The 21401-nt window shown below is 33.8% G+C and overlaps 1 protein-coding gene and 1 long non-coding RNA gene across 5 annotated transcripts in view; both read left to right on the forward strand.

Moving 5' to 3' along the window:
- Positions 1–21401, forward strand: part of LOC119070916 (aryl hydrocarbon receptor nuclear translocator homolog) — a 145370-nt gene that overhangs the window by 90126 nt on the left and 33843 nt on the right. For all 4 annotated transcript variants that reach the window (XM_037175453.1, XM_037175452.1, XM_037175451.1 and 1 more), the window contains one exon: positions 17820–17900. In XM_037175453.1, the coding sequence (XP_037031348.1) occupies positions 17820–17900 (81 nt within the window). The remainder of the gene's footprint in view (positions 1–17819; positions 17901–21401) is intronic.
- LOC119070934 lies at positions 15538–16282 on the forward strand. The gene is made up of 2 exons (XR_005086568.1): positions 15538–15992; positions 16047–16282. It is a non-coding gene; the product is annotated as an uncharacterized LOC119070934 (long non-coding RNA).

Genomic DNA, 21401 nt, shown 5'->3' on the forward strand with positions numbered 1-21401 from the left:
AAGTCGGTGCGAAATCTTTTACTTCAATTCTTTGAACGTGCATTTCGCTGTGTATAAGATTGCATTAGTTAGAGCTGGTTGTTTATTTTCGCCGGTGTTGTCGATAACAGATGAAATGTAACTAACAACAAGATGTGAATGTGTTGTCGTATTTTAAACCAAGTTAAAACAACTTTTGAACATTAGCCGCCCCTAGCTTTTTTAGCGACAAGAGCAATTTTTAAATGTTCATTCAACGTTTTTTGTGCCCCAACGCCAATTCGTTTGGGCGCCATGGGCACTTACCATAAGTGTCCATATTGAAAAGGCGGCAGTGATTTTATCAACATAATCTTATATCAGTTTTACTTTGGAATTCTTGTTTGAACCATCGCTTGAATTCAGTTATCTAGACTCCTGGGAATAGAGATAAAGTTTCGGGTACTAGTCGAATTTCTAAATAATTTTCTCCTTTTCAATAGTTCAATTACGATCCTAGTAAATTGAACGCGCAAATTTCCTCGCTTCCTAGAAATTTAGAAGGAACTTTGGAACGTGGGAACTGCATACAGTTGACACATTTATTGTTTCCCAAGACCGTTCGCTAAATTGTTCAGCATTATAGTGGGAACATGCATGGAAAATAGATAAAGAAAAACGGTAGTTAAATTCATTTATACAATGCCCTTCGGTGATATAGTTTACACTATCATTTTGCATACATGTAGTTTGCGTTCAGTTGCGTTCTCATCAAACTGAGAATATATTGCGTGTACTGTTTAATGTTTCGTAAATGTAATGTGTACATAAATACACTGTGTGTGTACGTTATAATACCCCCTTCAGTGAAGTCATGTCAATAAATGTATTCATGCGTAAACAATATTATTTACTTTTTGCCAATATAACATCGCCTTCGAAGACAAGAAAAATGAAATGCACAGAGATCGTAATAAACAACTATTTATCCATACGAAGAACATACGAAAAACATGTTACTTACTTGATGTGTGGAGTGTAAGTATGAGAGACGCTAAAAAATAAAAACATCAATTGAATTTATTGAATTGCTCCGCTATAGATCAATCGATCAGTTTTATTGTTGTTCTTTATGTACTTGAATGCGATCCCAAGTATAAATCAGTAAATACACAACAACAAGTTGGTCGTTGTCGATTCTTACAATTTTTTGTTTTTGTTTTTGTTCTTCTCTCGGTGTTCATTTTATTTTTCTTTTGATCATCATGCGAACATTCGCATCGCTTTGAGAAACGATGATGGTGAGATAAGCTCGGATGAAATAATTTGAAGTTAAACTAATGTTTTTGATACGGATTTTGACAGAGTCGATTGATTTCTGTAATGAAATTGTTGATTGAAATGGAATGGATCGTTGAAATTCAATTATTTTCGTATGAAGTGCCTGAAATTCGGTGGTGATTGGTGCGATTGTATTGGATGTTGAATTATAGGCTACAATTTAGAAAATGAAGAAACTCAAAATTTGCTTGGTTAAACATTAGACAAGTTCAATGTTACCAAACTATCTGGAGGAATGTTCTGTGGACTAAATTGTATGGGACTGAATCACCTAAATAGAAAGTTCGGAACTTGTTGCCATTTAGTCCATTCAGTTCATCTAGTTCCATGTAAACTATTCCCAGAAGAACCGTCTTTTTCAGAAAAATCTTTTTTTTACGTAAAAGACATAAAGGGTAGAAACACTATGATCGGCTTGACGGTGTAAAATCTATTACTTCAATTCTTGGAACTGTTTGTCTTATAAATATACATTATATGCATAAGGTGCTTGGGGGACTCACTTAAGTAACAGAAGGTGAAACTCGGCCGTCTCGTCGTGAATAAAATTCTCACATTGGTGAGAAAAAGGAGGATGTGTCCTTGTTTAGAATTTTTGCCTACTGTAGGGGTTACAGCACGAGCCGAAGACAGGGGTTGTTGAAAACACATTTTCAAACATTCCCGGAAGGTGAGTTAAGTAATTTCAATCACCTTCCGGGGTTGCAGGGAGTAAAATAATTTACGTGTTAATGTTTGAACATTGTTGTCTTAAGTAGTGTGACAATTGCGTTCCGTACAGATGAAAATCTTCGCAAAATAAAGATGTCCAAACAACGCCATCTACAATTATCTTCGGTAATTCTGTGCAAACAGTAATAATCTTTGATGGAACATGAGTCGTAAAAAATTGAATGGCTTTTCATGTAATGCAAATGTACCAAGGTTTTAAATCAACCAAAGTGGTCGTAACCTTCAAAAAACATATTGTCCCGGTTTTGTCGTAAATTCTTTCAATAAAATGATATCGGGGGAAAAGATATAACATCTATCCGTATGAGGCTGTTAGTGAGGTCTCCAAATAAATCAAATCAAGAGGGCACCCTGTCAAAGCCTAGGAATATGCAGTCACAAGTAGTATTTGGACCAGTGATTATTAAATTAATTGTAACGAAAAGTTGCGAGACTGAGGGGGATATTTTAAAGATTTTTGAGGGAATATTTGTCTTATAACATCAAAATGGCTTTTTCGTCTTCTATAATATGCACCGCAGAATTCCAATCGAAAAAGGTTACGACCACTTTGCTTTTACATAAAACATTGATATAATTTTGCATTATAATAAAAAGCCATTCGACATATTTTACGATTTATGTTCCATCGAAATTTATTACTGTTTGCAGATTATTAATTAAGATAAAAACACATTAACGAATGCGAAATACAATAAATAAAACGGTGTACACATTTACGGCGACAGCGACACTAATAAATTCATTCAAATAAATCTTCCATACTTGGACTCATATATGGTACAGTATAACACACACAGAGCGTTTATATTTTAAACAATTGAAGAGGTTAAAAGATCAAATTCGTACACAATTTTCCAGTCAGAATTGTTTATAAGTTGCGAATGTATATACAACGAATGAATTTTATTGAGAAAAACCAAACAAATCTAATGAATAATCGATTAAAATCAACAATAGATTTTCATAATTCATTAAACATTCAATACTAATATTATGTTAAAATATTACTTGTTGTGCTGTGTGTCGACAACTACATTATTAGCAATAATCTTTAAATAGATATATTCTCCCTGCCCCAATCCAAAAAACCAATAACGAATTTTGTCGGAGTAAATTTATTGCAGTTAACAAGTAGCTTTAAGTCTTACATAAATTATAGTTTTTAAATCCAATTAGATAGTTAGGGACATTCGGACCGAGTGTGTATCAAAGTAGAAGAAGTAGATGGTTTGACCTTAACACTGTTGCTTCGCTTATTTTTGAGAATTTTAATTCTGAATTTGAAAAGCAAAAAAATTGAGGAAAAATTAGAGAAAAAAATCTGAACTTTTTCTGAGTTTTTCGGAACTAGTTTTTCGGAACTAGGTTTTCGGAACTAGTTTTTCGGAACTTTTTCGGAGTTTTTCGGAAACCGTTTCGGAACCTTCTCAGTTTTTTTCAGGATTTAAATACCACTCTGTTGCTACTTCGACTATATGTCCACTGATGTAAATCTCAAGCTATCTTACATCCTTTATACAAATTGGAAGGCTATTTCAAACATTGACTAATTAAATCAATGATTTATCTATAACGGGCCTTGACTCTTCTATAGATACGAACATGAATAGTAATTGCGTCTTTATTTGTTGATTTGTTAAACAAAACAAAAAAAAATGACTGAGCTATCAACGAGTTCGGTTAATTCGTTCATCTTCATCACTTTTACAACAAATCACGTCTACCTTCAAGTCTACATAAGTATGAAACAAAGATTCAGACGTTTTTTTCGCTCACTGTAGCCACTACAGTCGGGCATGTGATAATAAGATAAGAAAGTTAACTTTCATCATTAATCACATCTATTTCCTTAGTAGTGAACTCTAAGTCTGTTTTGGCTGGGACACCGAGTGCGCAGTGAATTCCAGTTTTATGACCGGGACCACAGGATCAGTTTGCCAGTCTGAAACTTTCCCTGTACCTTACTATTACACATTTTTATTGGCTTCGTAAAAAAATGTTATTTTATGAACTTATTCTATGCAGTTGTGGCATTATGCTCTTAATAAATGTACTTTCAGTTTGCTGGGTAAACGAAAATTAAAAATAATTTCTAATAAACTTACCAATCACATACATTGTCCGATACCGAGAGGTGGTCATAAAACTATTGCCTAAATGGGCGTGATAAATTTATTTAACCATCGGTTTTATAAAGCCATAAGAATATTATTACATGCTACACAAACACAAGGTGTATAATGCGGTATAATATGGTTGAGAGTGGTGAGTAATATATATTTTCGCTACGTACATGCAAGGCACATATGTTTATTATTTGATTCAATTATGGGTTTTGTATGTAAATTTTAATTATTGAAATTGATCAGAATGCTTAATCATATGGAAATTTATTTTGTTTGAATGCTGCTGTTGATTTAAATAAAAAAAAAAACATTTTTTCGCTATGATATTGTAACTATGAGACTCTGTGACTTTGTAGGAATGTTTGCGCTGGTTTGATGCGGAACGGTTACAGCTATATAACGTAAACCTATATTCTGACTAGTTTGACCATTACCTTTTTTTAATGTTATTTTTGACATTCTTGTCAGGTTATTTCATTTATTTGAGTTTAAGTTAATGGTTTTTCATACGTTTTTATTCGTGCCAGATTTCAATTCCTAGTAAATATTTTTAGAAATTACTGGTGTCACATGGTGGACGAATTGCAGACACGAGAATTTGAATTTTATTTGTCATTAACGTAATTTGCTTTTGAAATTAGTGGTATAAATAAAGGACGTCCGGAAATTGTGTGGATGTCCTCAATGGATCACCCCGAAGAATATTACAAAAAATCCTATTTTCCAAGGGAACTTTATTTTAGTCCATGTTCCCCGATAAAATCTTCTTGTACTCACCTGATTGGCCTAGTGTAATCTAGGAAGGATAACGATTAAAATACATTGTTCACTAAGCATAGTGAAGTCGGAGTCGGTCAAAATGTCGCTCTAAGCATTAGTATCGAAATTTTATGTTTGTCTAAGACATAATTCGTCACGTTTTCCACCTTCTTGATACACAACAGTATCGTACAACTGAAAATTTCGTCTTGTCCTATGAAGCCATTGTGGCACAAAAAGTCACCTTTATCTTTTCATTTCTGTTCATTTGTTGCCTTTTCGTCTGCAAATGAAAAGTTGATTTTTAGCTTTTCATACACAACTTACGTAAATAATCTACTACTTCTTTTGTTTAAACTTTAAAGTGTTGCTTAGTGTGATGGCAAATCTTTTACTTCTTTAGTTTAAGTGGACGTTTTACTATATTATAAGAGAACATTTGTCAGCGCTTATTTCTGGAGGAAAGCTTCTCATTTACGAGCCTCTCGGTCAGTGACCCATCTTCGATGAGTGATGTCTATAATTTTATTCAAGCTGAAGCAAACTCTGAACTTATCCAATTAAAGTTTCATCAACATTTATAAGTTGACTGGGTATTTTAATCGAATGTGCATTTTAATAAATCTCACTTCAAATTTAACAATTACCAGAACGTACTAAATCGCCTGTGGAAATCCTAACATAATCCTAAGGGTTTCTTGGTCACCTACACTGAATACGGGGAAATTCATTCCAGCTTGAATTTACCAATGGAATTTTTCCGTGGGATTCCAGAAATGAACTGCAGAGAATTCATTTTCGGATGAATTTGTGTATGGCCAGCAGAAATGTATTAGATTTCTGGCAGTTCATTGCTGGAATCCCTGTCACATATTTTGATGAATTTTACAATTTTAACACAATTTCGACCAAGATTTCAGGTAAAGCTAGCCTTCTGTTATTGACGACAACAGTAAAAATATGAGATGAGCTCTGACAAATATTCTCTTTAACAGCAAGGCTAGGAACAGGTCAGTTTTATCTGAAACTAACCGAAAATTACCTGAATCCTTTTTGGACCTCAACCAGATTATAAACATTTTGACCTGACCTGCATTGATCTGAAACTGAAAGTGCTAGTCAGGTCAGGTTTCAGGGCGACCTGTTCATGTTTTCATGTATGACTGAAAACTGACCTGACAGGTTCAGGTCAGGTAATCTTGAAAATTAACTGACCTGACCTGAATTTTCCAATCGCTACAATTGTTGACCCCTGTCGACACCTTATTTTAGCATAACGAACGTACATGAAAACTAAATAAGTCATACTTTAACGTTTATACAAAAGAAGTAGTAGATTGTATATACTAGAAACATTTCATGTGCTTTACCACATTTTATTCTGATTGATGTTATTCCAATGTAGGTCTAATTTTAATCGAAAAATTTAATAAATAAAACTTTGCAATCTGGAAAATATCAATTTTATTTTGATTTTCGAGCACGTATGGGATATAATATTGTTGCTAATCATAACATTTAAAGACAACAAAATATTCATTGTGCACAAAACACAATTTTCAAATTGTTGAATTGTTGGAGTATTTCGTAATGCTGTTTAATTACGACTTGAAAAAAAAACAATAATAATTTTAACTGCACTGAAACAATCAGGGTCATCTCATCAATAAAAAAATTGTTATAAATACAACAATTTTTCTTACATTCTGATAAAAATTCGTATGATTTCGTCGAAGCTCTCGTTGTTGTTGCTGGTTTTTAAAACAATTAAAAGAATTCATTTATTAGTTGATTTCTTTTTTTTCTCATGTATTTGTATATCCAATTCATAGAAGATGTTTTTGAAGTGACCGACACATTTTGAGTTGATTATTACAAAAGGTATTGCATTTTTTCATGTATTACCTATACAATAACCTACGGATCTTTTACCAATACGAGAATCGAACAAAATGGAAAATGGATTTTATATCGCTTTTACCCGACCAAATACAGATCAAGTATAGACCGTGCAAGTACAATGTAATTAATATACGAAAAGTAAAAACAATAAATGATTTATTTTGAATTAATGTTTACGATGAATGCATGTCGGTTAATTAAGAGTACAAAAAAAACGAGTGAATATAAAGTTACAGAGTTCGGTTTTCAATAAACCTAACAACCTAAGGCGATCTTATTTCGGTGTAACGCAATTTTAGATTTACGTTGAATTCTCATAAATCATTTTTCGAACTGTTGGTACGCCGAATAATTGATTATTTTTTCTTCGCTCTCTCGCTGAAATTTCATAATCCATAAGTCTCGGTGATGTCAAGAGGGTACAGTGAATGAAGAAAAAAATAACAATCAGAAACATATTGATATCAAGTTGGTATCGGTTGAGCAGTGTCGTAGGAATAGTTATTCACATAGCTTAGGGACAAACAGTTGAAAAGTCTAGTGAATTTTGTTGTACCGAGGCGAAGCAGAGCTACGTAAGCTACTTAATCATTTTCTGATGGAGTATAAAGTCTGATCAAAAGAGGGTAAAAATACGTAGAGAAGAAGGAACTGCTAATCTTGTCAAAGTTAAGCTAAACATTAAGAATTTAGAGGATTCAGTGCCTATTTTCAGGAATTTTTTTCTAGAATTTCGGTAATATTTAGAACTTTCTTAAATTTTATAATTTTGAGCATTTTCAAGAATTTGAAGAATCAAGAATTTCATGAATTTAAATTCTTGAAAATACTCGAAATTCTACATAAGGCTTGGGGTCTTTCTAGGTCCACTTTGAGTTACAGTTACTTTAAGAATACTGTCGTATCGACAGTAATAATTTTCGAAAGTTATTCCTATTGGTTACCCTCTTAATTTATAATAGAAATAGACCTCGTTCCTCATCTTCTAGTAATAAATTACTAAAAATCAGTCTGTCGAAGTGGATTCAGGCTAAACTCTATCGGTTAAAACTTCCAACAATTTATACACAAAACACCCACAGAACTTTAAATTTTTCTGCTGCGATAAGTCTGAGATTTATGTTTGTTTGCAGCAGAAAAAAAAAATGATTTTCAAGAAAATATGAGACTGTAAGAAAACTTTTGCACATTTTACGAAAGATATGGAAATGATATATCACGGTACTGTACTGGTGCATACACAAATTTAGTAAAACGAAAAAAAAGTTTTAATTTTAAATTAATCTGAACAAATCAGTAAAACCCACATTGCATATGACTAATTATTTATACATAATGTTTGTCTACCAAAGTCGTGATTGACAGTGAATGTTTCTACCGTATCAATAAATCATTTGAATGCAATTTTGTTGTAAATTATTTCATTTTGAGGGGATTTATATTGCATTGCTGATTCTAATGTTTTTTGTATTATAAATCGTATGCTGATTCTAATGTTTTTTTTGTGTTATACATAAACCGAAGGAAGTGATCGAAAACAAAATTAACGAGACATGAACATTCTGTACATTACAATGTTCGTGAACATTAGAAATGGTTCTAATGTTGTTCTACGTAGATAAAAAATGAGATTAAAATTTTAAGGTCCAAGGGGATTACTTCCAAATATTAACTCCTTCCAAGGATTAAAATTTGGACTAAACAATGATATTTGGGTTTACCGATCAACTAAATTATTCATATTGCTATAAGAAAACGGATATTTTTGAAATTTAATGGATAAAACATCGAGTGATTTGCATTACAACATAAATGCATTTAAATCCCACAAGGATTTGAGGGGAGAAAATAGTAAATTCTAACCATATCGATTTTTACGGCCAGAGCGAAGCGACGTGTGATTTACCGTTTTCCTTCAAGAAACGAAAGCGCCAAGTTATTTATACAACCGAGTGATAAACGCTTTTTTAGGCACTAGATGTGTAGATTGTTATTCTAGACCGTAGGCCGAGTGTGACAATACACATCGTGGAAAGTCCTACTTTTCGTCATTTGTTGCGAAAAGTTATATTTTCTCCTCATGGTAGAGAAATTGCTGAACTTTTCTCACTAGTCATTCGGCTGGTTGTCAACAAATAGTTATTTGTTCAACAAGGGCAAGGGAAGAAAAGTTGGAAATTACATTTCGAGTGTGATGTTTTCCACAACAAAGGCTTTCAAAGTTTCAGCGGTGCGCAGAAAATTACTATTTTCTCGTCTGTGTTGTGAAAACTCATTTTCTCATGGCTTTTTTGTGTGGAGAAAAAAAGGTATATCACACCGCACATTTGAAAAAAAAAACTTTCCCAATAACAGACTGAAAAATTTTTGTATTTTGAACTAAAATGTAATCCCTCCAGGACCTAATGATTTGGGTTAAATAAAAGTACTTCCAAAAAAGATTCGGTCGCGTACTGCTAACAGAAACCTCAATTTTGAAGCTGAACTAGTCTCTAAAATTCATAAAATGAACAATTTTTTTTTCTATCGATCTCAACGCCACTGCCTTCTCTTAAAAGGCTAAGTGGACAAGTTTTACAAGAAATGATTGATTAGATTGTGATTTTGTAAACATTTTTTGTTTCGATGAGAATGTCTCTCTGGTTGTTGATGGTGAATATACCCAATATACCATTGGCCCATGGGTGTATAGGTTTATATCTTAAAGTTTCAATTGTGAAATCACTATTTAATATATTTAAAAAAAAATGGTAATCGTCAACAGTCAGCAACAGTCATTATAAATAATATTTAAAATACAAGACACAATAGACGGATTTATTCTGAGAAGAAAATGCATAACATCTTCTGGTTTCTTTTTTTTTAAGAAAAACATCTTATTGTTACCTCAGCAGCCAGCATTCAATGTAATATTATTATTATTACATTTCATTTCTATGCTTTTAATTTAATATAATTTCACGGAGTACGTTTTTAGTTTCATTTGTAATTCCACTATTTTTTTTGTAGTTGTTGTTGTTTTGTTCGGTGTGTCTTCTCCTCTTTTATATTAAAGTATGTTATATATTCAAATTCAATTCGGAGGTCACAGATCGTTTGAATAAAGTTCAACGATTTTATTTTTCAATTCTTCTTATTTCAATTTTTTTTTATTTATTTTTATATTTAAAAACATTTTTTTTTGTGTGTGTGATGCTCTCTTTAAAGTGTTGTTATATATTTTGATAATATTTTAGTTTTCCAGTTGTTCTTTGTGGTAAACGAAGAGTTTTTTTCGTATTATTATTCTTCTTCTCGTATTGTAATCTTAAATGTTTCTTTTTTCATGCTCGGTTTTTTTGTTGTTCGTCTTTTCCTCTGCTGTGTGTATCTATATCGATCGTGGTGCGTTAAACGGTTTTATTGTGTACAAACAATTCGATTATATCTTGAAAAAGGCATTTTCGATTACAATCGAAAAACGGTCGATGATGATATTAATCGAAGTGGTGTGTTATGGGTATTATCCGAACATTATATCGAACTCTATGCCGAACCGAATTCACTGCGAGAACTCTGACGATCACTTGGGAACGCGACGCGGTTGGGATGAACAATAGCTGCTGGTGTTGTAGAAAATTGTAGAATGGATTTTCGTTTTTTGTTGTTTTGTTTCTGAATATCGCATTTTCATTCTTAAATGCCTTCGAGGGGACGTGTGTATACAATTTTTTGATAGGATTAATAATTAAATTCGTTTGGTATTCTAATTTTCAACGAATTTGTTCTCGTTCTGTATGGTACAGTGCCCTGTGGTCATCGTGCCCTACGGGGCTTTATGACCATATGTTCTAAATTTTATTTAGTTTGATTTTAGAATTCATTTGATAAAGGAAATGGAAATGAACAAGACATCTCAGCCACCCTATATTATATAAGATGCTTACAAGTAAGGCTCAGAACACTCCTACTTCAGGTCATGCGAAAGTGAGACAAAATCTCGTAGAATTCCCAGAAAGATTTTTTTTTATGATTTGTAGTAAGAGTATGGCTTTTCATTGCCACGATAGACAACGTATCCATATGTCTTAAATACTACCACAAATCATACCACATTCGACTTATCACCAGGGCGATTCGCCAGGGCTTCTACGTGATGTTTGACTCATCATCCTTAATGATTTAACCTGTCACAGACGGCTAGCATATTAACAGTTTTACTATTCAAACTATTACTTCGTTTGATTGAAGATTTTTAGTGATTGATTTCTGAAATCTTTTACTTCATTTGTTTTGAACATGCTTTTTGCTACATAAGACCACACTAGTCAGAGCTTGTCGTTTAATTTTGCTGTCATTGTCGATAACAGATGACAACCGTCTCTAACAGGTTTCTGACATCTGCTCCGAACCTTAAATGAAAGTTCTGCAGTTCAGATTAGTGGACGATAACCTTGAAGCTTTTTGAGAAATGAACCTCAATTCCTATATAAGGAATAAGAAATCGTGCATTGCTTCCAAGGCCACATTAGAATGTAGAACGTATTACTTGCTGGCATGTGTTTTTCACCTTTCTCGAAACCGATAACGCTTTAGATACGTTTAAATCTATTACTTCGATATTTTTTATCATATTTTTAACCAGATCTCATCGCTTATTCTTGTTGTCAGTGAAGATAGCAGATGTCTAGCCGTTCAAATATCGCTTGAAATTAGCTATAAAAAGGAACTGCTGAGCAACGGAAACCCTAAGTTCTCTTAGCCTTCCAAGACGATCCACTCTAATAATTGCGGTGGTATACACAAAAATTTCATTTTCTATTCCGTATAATACAATAATACATCATCAACTCCAACATCCATATACAACACAAATCCTTTGAAGAGACAAAACATTCTTATGATTATACACAAAAGTATAAAGATTCTTGTGTTTCTCATGCAATAAATCTGCATATCAAAGGGAAGCATACATAATAACAATATGCGGATGGAACATTTTCTTTGGGTTAAAATTATAAATTTTCATATAGAATGAATGAATGAAGGTTGTATGTAGCCTCTAAGATTATATAAAATGTGTGTAGAGTACTCGTCTCCAAATGATGTGAGAGACTCATACGGATTTCGGTTTAACTGAAATATACCGTCTCATTTTGGATTATATTTCACTTCACAATCTTTCTTTTTGTTTATTTGTATTGCTTTATCTAATTTTACGTTCGGTGTATGGTGTGGCATTGGTACCCATCCCATATCCAATCTATTTCATATACTTATACCGTCGTCAGTTAGTGCACATAGGTGAATCTGGAATTACATTTTTACTGGATTAAGATTGAAATGAAAACAGAAGTCAATTAGGGGGTTACATATTCGATTCGTCGAGTCATTGAGTAGCGGTCTCTGGCGAGATATCTAATGGTAACGTTCTTCAGAACAACCGACTCCAGAGTCCACTTTTCCAGAAAAAAATCCTTATAGAGGTACAGCGTCAAGAGAGTTACAGCGTCAAGAGACTTACAACGTCTTGAGAGTTACAACTTTTCGATAGCGGTAATTTCTCAGGACTGGACTGGCTACAATAAGGCGCATCTGACTCGTAGAATAAAGGTACTTTGAACAATCTCCAGGGAATTTTACGAAAAGTTCGAAGGGTGTATCGGGCATCGCCCGATTGTTCAGTGATTCCTCGATAGGCATGAAGCATAAATAGTAACAAATCTTCAGATTTACGGATCCTCGCAGCTATGCGTACGAATCCTCAGGAGTTAAGAAAGCTCGAGTTATAAATCATCACAAATTGCGACTCTTTTAGAGTTTAAAGTCTAAATCGACAAAACAATTAAGCGATGACCCACGGTCAGTAAGATGAATGTCGTAACAAATAAAGTACACAATTTTTGTATAAAACACAAGGTGAACACAAGGCCTGTGAACTATTTCCAACATAAGAACCAACATCACCTTCGGTCTAAACAAACGAGAGCGAATTTAACAACATAAGTTACAGATATTATTTAGCGTTCTGCAAAGCCGGAATAAAGCGAAGAGAAATCTACAAATATGAGCTAGACGCAGTCACTTCGTTTATGGCTCCGTTTTTGAAAGGACAATGAAATCTTGTCTATCTTTCCATTGTTACAATGGAAAAGGTGTGCAAACGGAACGATCATACTTAGAACATTTCGAAAAAGAAAATCTAAATTTTACTCTCCTAAAAATTATCTTACAGTTCCAAAAAACTATTTCCAATAATCAAGCTTCAAAGAATTTTATCCATATATATTTCTACCGATATGAATCATTCGAAGTACTAGATTTTCGTCAAGTATAAAACTAAAGTTCTTGCCCTCAGACCGAGAAATTTCTCTGTGTATACATATATTACCTAGGTGATGTGAAATTTAATTTTTCTGTTACACATTTTTCGAATAACCACTCAAAGATGTATCAAAAACTTTACACTCATTACTCCCATATGGGTAATGTAATGATGAGAGAGAGATTTTTTTTTTCTGCTTCATAATCGACATCAATATTAAAATGTTTACTTTTCGGCTTAAGATGTTTCATAAAATAAACTCAGATAAAACTGTCAAAATTAAAATGGAAATATAAATTGATTTATCAACACTTCAATCAATATTTATTGTATTATAATTTATAATATATGGTACGGTAATAATGTAATATAATGTAATATATCAGTTGAGACGAACGCAGATAGAGGAGGAAGACAACAACAACGACACACACAAAAAATGTGTATTAACAAACAACAGCGTAACAAGCTATAGGAACATTAATCTAGTGAGAAAATGTTTGGTATGATTTTGGGTCAATTTGTATTTTTCGGCATGAGAGATAATTTTGATTAATTATTACGTTGTATGAGTTGCTGAGTTCCGCTTTAATTGAAATTATGAAAATAAATAAAGGATTTTTGAAATTGATTTGGAAATAAACACTTTCCATTCAACATTAATTTCGGATAATGATCATTTATACGTAACAGGGACTGAAAGTACACGATCGTAGATATCAGATGAGCCGAAAAGTTGATTGAGTCGTAAGCGTAAATGTATGTGCTGTGCGGTGTGTGGTTTTAGTGAGGCTGCTACAATCGATCTTAAGATCAATCTAAGACTTAATTGCGAATTCATTGCCATTGGTCGCTCTTTTGGATTAATAATTCACTGTCGATAAGAGATGTCATCTTAATTCCTAGATTTGTCGTGCAACGCTAGATTTTATGCTTGTTTAATTGGGTTGCCAAGCCCAGTCTGAGTAATTTGTCGGAGTAGATGTGAGATCGATGTTTTTACAATTGTGGTTTAAGTACAGTGACTAATCTAAAACCAGCCAATCTCAGAAAATTTATTTTTTCGATAATTTTGGTATTTCCCATTGTGTAAAGAGCCAAAATAATTGTCACATGTGGTAGCGAATGAGTAGGAAAACCAATGAAGAAACCACTGACAGTGGAAAACTGAAAAACGTTGAAAAGGCTGCTTTGAGAATGTTAGTCACTGTGTGGGTTGTACACATGCCGTCATGGGGTGTACGGGAAAACATTACGGTACTAACAAATTCAATAAAGTCAATAAAATAGAATGATAACATTCCCCGTAGAACTCTGACTGTCTTTTGATAGGATTTCAAAATAGTTTCCAAAGACGAGTGTCAAAAACTGTTGGCGAGAGGATTTTTTTAACGTAGTCAGTTCAAGTTTTCGCGGCTGGCTTTGCTATTTGCGTGACTGACCATAAAAAGCCTTAAAAAAGGGAGCGGTACGAAATATCCTTACCGCTCGAACGGAAGAAAAGTAGGGGCTTTGAATTTTGTCTATTCGAGGCAAATCCGAGGTTAATAAAAACACGAAAACGAGAAATTTAATGGAATAAATCTATTGCGAGACTTTGTGAACACCAATCATCCACCATCATCTAAACTGTGAAATACAGACAGACTATAACCCACTCCACACAACGTTTAGCATTATTCATAAAACGATCAACGCTGTATATTGTGTGTGGTGTCGTCTTCATTTGAGATCCACTTTACTGTAACAAAGATCAAGAAACTGCAATTGATTCAGCGATATGCATGGCTTGTACTCGCTTTTCTCACATTACATTTTGACTCATTAAACAATCAAGCGAAAAGAGTACGACGGATTTCCGAACAGAAACGGTTGCTGATGGATTGTTCTCGATATGAATTACATTAAGTGACTTTTCGACTTGATGATTTCCATATATTTGGTTTGTGAAAGGAAACTTACTGTTTTTGATACGTACTGTAATGCATACTTATCCATACATCAAGTATTAAAGAGCATGTTCATCATTTCTGAACGAAAAGAATTAATTTCGCGTCAATTGTAACCGTTCTGTAAGGTTTCCGCTGGAATGAGGACATCTTATCATCTCATTTGTTACAATAATTTCCGACGTGAAACCACAAACGATTCATAACCCACATATGACTCACACAAAATTTGGCTCAACATTGTATCAATTGAAGTAGCACATATTTTGCAAATACCCATTCATCATTTCCACGGTTCATTATACAATATTGCGCTGGCTATAATACAATTGGCACGATTGCCTCCATTTCTTTCCATATCGCAAGGGGTTAATGAAAAAATTGACATAGTGTGTAATCACAACAAATAAATAAATACGCCGTTTTGTCCGCGCAGTGATACTGTGGCTGGTGATATACACATAAAAAAGACTTGACTTCACTTTAAACTAAAAAAAAATTGTTACGAACATTTACGACCATATTACTTCCAATTGCAAAACTCGACTGTATTCTGTGGAATAATTCACAAAATAAATTTGTCATCTCCGCACCAGAGAGCAGTGAAATTGAATCAGTTTATGTTCGAACGTAATTGAGTTAAGACCTGGGTAATATTTCATTCAGAAAATTGAGTTAGACACAAAAAATCTGTGAGCAAAAATGGTGAAACTGGTGAAAATCAAGTGGTTTTTTATGATGGTCTTGCTACTCGCAAGCCTTTGCTTGGTGGAATCGAAAAGAGGTTCGGTCAGAGGCTCGATAACGCTATCAAATCGTCGAAACACAGTCAGACGTAAGACGTAAAGCACCGACCGACGAGCCAAAGACAAAGAAAGAAATGTTCATCAAGCAGCAGCAACATAGAATTCACTATTAGTATAACAAACAACATCAGCATCTTCAGTAAACGCTTTCAATTAACTACAACAGAAAAAGACCATAAAACAATAACGCCATCCGAACATCAGCAATGCAAAGAAATGATCTTCCACACCCCCAGAACCAGTGACTTTACCTTCAGGCAACTGTATAGTGAACATTCAACTTTGATTTTATTTAAAGAAAAAGAAAAATTATTTTATTCGGTCTAGACCGAAAATGTTAAGTGAATTATAATTTGAGTTTTAATAATTTTATTTGCTAAAATAAAAATGAAATAAAAAGGACGTGGCGTGGCGTTTTTATTGGCATTGATTTGAAACAATTGAAGTTTATCATTGGCTATGCATAAGATACAGAGTCAACGGATTCTCGCTTCGTTTCAATACGAAATTTATTATTTATATCAGTCGCATTGTGCTCAATTGCTCGATTGTGCTGCGTATATTGAATGACCAATATTATAGCAGATCCTACACTCAATTCGATTTAATTTTTTGCTCTGCTTTGTCAACAGGAAAAAACTTTTGCAATTTTGTCATTGGTAATTTCATACGATTTTAACATTTGCTTTACTAAATGGCAAATGGCTGCACCCACTAGCTGTTATGGTTTTACTGACTTTATCTCTTACTTTCCACACATAGGGTGGCGGCATCAGTCTTCAGACATGTACCAGTAGTCGGACTACCATTGTTTTTTCGTTTATAAAACAGTCATAAAACATTCATAGTACATGGCCGGAGACTGGTGCGCCCACTACATAGAATGGTTTATTTAAGTCACAGCTCCGAGTAATATTGGTGGTCTCAATAGTTTGTTATTCGTTATCAGACTCGCACTATTTGCAGATTACACAGGGTATTGATCTGTTAGGTTCGTATTAACGTTTCAAGAATCCTTGAAGTTTGGAGTATCTTTAATTTTCGTTAATCTACGACATTACTGACTCAAAAGATGTTAATAAGAAACTTACGCCGCTTAAAAATTCTAAAGAAAAATAAGTGAATGTCTACGTCTACTCAATGATATAGTTCTTGCTAAGCTGTGCTGCAAAAGAAAAACAACAATGAAACAACCAAGTCTGCCAAATATAAAAAATCGTAAACAGACACCTCGCTCAGTGTCTATCCCAATGCGTCGTCATTAATAAAACCGTCCAGAGGAAATATATCATTTTTAATGTCCCACACTAAATATGTGCTCGAAACAGCATAGATTTCAACCATGCAATTTCGTTCCAATTTCGACATGTTGCGTAAATAAGCGTATAACAGTTCAATTGGATAGGAGTTATTGTACCGCGTCGCTGTCGTCGTTTTCAATTAATATGACTCGCAAATTGTTTTGATAAATTGAAAGTGATCGGCGACGACGGTTTTGATTTCGTTTGTTTTCTGTCGTTCACTGGTCTCGGTCGATGTAGTTTTTTGTGTACCGATGGAAGAAAATAGGAAATTCCAGCAAGAGCAAAGTTTCGCTGTTATAGCGGTGCGAGTGCAGCGATTCGTTTAAGTTGGAATTTACTATTTTCTTCCAGAGAGAAACTGAACGTTTGATAAAACACAAAACACGAAACAAAAACATGAATTTATTTTTAAAAAAAAATTCAAAACCAAAACAAAGGTGACAGTTCGGTGTAGAAAATGTCTATGTTCTACCCTCTCTACAGTGATTCATTGAATGAGGGACTTAAATGACACGGATTGAAACTTACAAATTTTTGATCTACAGTCAAAATTTCCCTTCACTTTACCAACATCTTGATTAAAAAACCAAAAAATTTGTGATTTTGTTTTACTAATTATCCAATTTTCTTTTCAGATCAGATGAGGAAGACCCAAGTGGGAACAAATATAACAGAATGGATGACGATAATATTCAAGACAAAGAACGATTTGCAAGGTAATTTAATGTTCCGTTTTAAAGAATCGTTTGAAAATAAACTCAAACCGTTTACAACGTCGAAGCCACAGTGAACTATTGAAAGCTCGTATCAAGCGAAAGACGGAAAGAACGAAAAAAAAATCTATCCAACTTTGATGCCAATTACTGTCACATATCAAGCCCATTATAATTCAATCTTTTGCAAAACTTTTCTCGTCTATAAACATAAAACGTATAAGACGTTATACATCAACCGATCGCATTATAACCCATAACTAAAATGCCATACACACAATTTATAACACAGCACTGGCTGTAATACGTACATTATATACCTGTCGTTATGTTTAAAATATTACACAAATTCAAATTTCAAACATTAGCTTCGACTCTCTAATAATATCCTTTTGACTTCACGCATCTCTATATTTTATATTTCCATCGTAAGTGCTTCGCTGTGTATACCATATATGATTTACCCGACACAAAAGAGAAGAAAATTCTGTGCACACACAACCGCAATATACACCAGCGTTCCTTGTACTCACTTATATTTTAAACTCTGAAAACTAATTACAAATAATTATTGATCGCATTAAAGTCAAAGTTAAAGTAAAAAAAAATTCTTATTTTATAATACGGTACCAACCGCACACACATCTTTTCCAGCCGTGTAATGGGTAACATCGTTTCACATATATGAAATATTTAGGCTGGTAGGTTATTCATAACGATAATGTAGGATAGATGCGTTTACGAAAAGATAATTTGTAGCTTTGCCATAACTTTTTAATAATGTAATTTATTCGTAAATGTGTGCACATTTGAAAATTTGCCGCGTTATATAGTCAGTCAGTCGTCTATGGGTTTGTAAAAACAATTTTTGAGCATTCGAAAATTTATGAAAATACCGGAAATTTGATTAGGCGACTTGCTGTCAGAATAACAGCTTTCTTTGCATGTGAGATGTGAAAGGAAAACTTGTTCGATCGACATTTGTCCGACACAACTTGTGTCATACAAGGTTGTTGCTATCGTGTGGGAGCCAGAGAGAAAATTCTGCATTAATCTTTTCAAAATGTAGGTGAAATCTAGCCCTTTTTTCTCATTAATTTTCAATGTTCCGGAACATGTAATTAACTAGCGGCATTTCAAAACATTTCAAAACTGGCGTTCTGTGAGATTCTGGTGGTTTGTAATAGTTTAACTAACGAATCTATTCATGAAAACTTTCGACTTTCAATTGATACCAGACCAATCTATTACTTCATCACATTTAACATAGAATTGATATTGGGACGGGATAGCTCAGTGGTTACATACTAGCCTTTCACCAAAATGATCCTGGTTCGATTCCTATGTCAGGCATGCATTTTTTTGCGACCATATCCTAAAGCTTACTCAAGCTTCATAGTGTTGGTAGTTGCAGTGTGTTTGGTAGCTGCAATGATGTATACACCGAAAGACTCGCATGACGTAACTCAAATACGATGAATTCCGGTGCATCTAGTATACATTTAGGCGAAATATGAATTTAGCGCCTAAATTTTCTCAGATAGTATTTGCACACTTCGAGGCGGTGTTCTGACGTTACATAAACCAAAAGTCTATTCTGAACTTGTTACTGAGACCATTTCTAAGGTCTTCTTCAATAGCCCCTTAGCTTTAATCCGATTTCATAATTTCCCACAAATAAAGACTAATCAAATACACTGTGTTTATCAGGCAGACAAGAGTACAACCATCGACTACGTAGACTTCAGTATCATTATAAGGAGCACAGAGTTGAATAATCATTGCTTGGCTCTATGAATAAGAATTGAATCTCTTCGTATTGATGCGTCTAAAACGATCCAACCATACTTTCCCTCATAATACTTTCCTGTTATTTATGGATAAGTTTCAGCGAAATCAGCAAAGTAAAACTTTGCTCCGCACGTTTCTAAAATTAGGCATATTCAGGTAAACTCTTCGAATTAATAGGAGATAAAATCAATCTTCAATTTGTGTTTACGAATCACATTCAATTTCCAGTGCAGACAAATGTTTTGCTCGTACAAACACACACTACACAATGTGAAACATTGATGGGGGTTTGGTGTGTGAGTACTTCAATATTCGATATATCTCAGTTTTGTACAAGTTTATCTCTCTCGGCAAGGAATAAGTAGCATAAATGTAATACACGATAATAAGAATACACGAAATAGCACACCACACACAGCCCTTAATACAAGATTAATAATGAATTTATGTGAAACTCTTCTCTTGATTTGTTTGCTTTCGTTTTCCATTATTTTTGTTTCTTGGGCACTGGACTTTCCGAAAAAAGAAGGGTAAATTAGTGACATCGATATCCCCACTCCCACACACATCCGCACACCTCCCACCATAATTCTTGATTAAGATGGAAATAATAAAGAAAAAACGAAAACAATTATTTTCGATTGGGGGGTGGTGAAGGTAATCTGTTATAATCTGTCAACGATAGAGTTTTGTGATAGGTTTTTTTCGTTGTCGGGGTCGGTTTGCGTGTTGTGGCAAATTGCCTATATTGCTAAAATTTGTCGGGGGGTCCTTGTTCCTCTGGGAATGTCCATATAACATTATTGTTAATATGTTGTTCAATTAGAAACACTTTAAAAATTGATGGAATTCAGGACGAAAGCAGTGTATCGATTTAACTAGGAAGTAGTATGGACAACAACATTCCATTACATCTAGTGCTTTCTGAGGTAAAAAAGCAAATATGGAAACTTCAACCGGCTCTGTAATATTTATTAAAAATCGATGTGAGTTTTCCTGCAGTTAAGGAAAGCTAACTGTACGCAATTCAAGTTCTCAACCTAGCAGGTACTATTTGTAGCCAAACAATATTTTAAAGGGACATCACGATTTCAGGCATTCAAAGTTCCGTCAAGAAGTATAACGGATTTGAATGGACTGTTTCCCATTCCATATAAGTACATGGAACGTCTGGTGGTGGATTCCGAAAGCTCAGCAACTTCTGGCTCATTTTTAAGAGTTTTTGTTCGAATATTGGCAGAAACATCAGTAGTTGCTCGCTGTTCAGGTCTTTGAAATCAGTAACTTCTGGCCGATCATTTTTCAGCCCTCAGTAAATTTTAAAGCTCTAAAGTTTGAACGTCTTAGAATCCTAACCTTAACACAAACAAGCACATCAAAAATTTACAATCACAGAATCTCTTACTTCTTTTGTTTAAAGTATCGCCTAGTTTTTCATAAATAAAATTTTTTACTTTGCTTTGACGTGCATTTCGACTCGTATTTTGCTATAATAAGAAAAGATTTAGCAGATCACTTTTCCATCGTCGTTGCCGATAACAGATGACTTTGAATGATTCACTTTAGCGGTTCAACGGTCTGCAGTTCGTTTGAAGAAGAAATTTTAGTTATTGGGGTTATAGGTTGGGATCAAATAGCTAAGCCATCAATTTTAATGACTCAATTTATAATACCATTCGATGATTACAATAAAGAATGTAGTTTGGGTCATAC

Source organism: Bradysia coprophila, assembly GCF_014529535.1.
Source record: "Bradysia coprophila strain Holo2 chromosome IV unlocalized genomic scaffold, BU_Bcop_v1 contig_106, whole genome shotgun sequence".
Lineage (NCBI taxonomy): Eukaryota > Metazoa > Arthropoda > Insecta > Diptera > Sciaridae > Bradysia > Bradysia coprophila.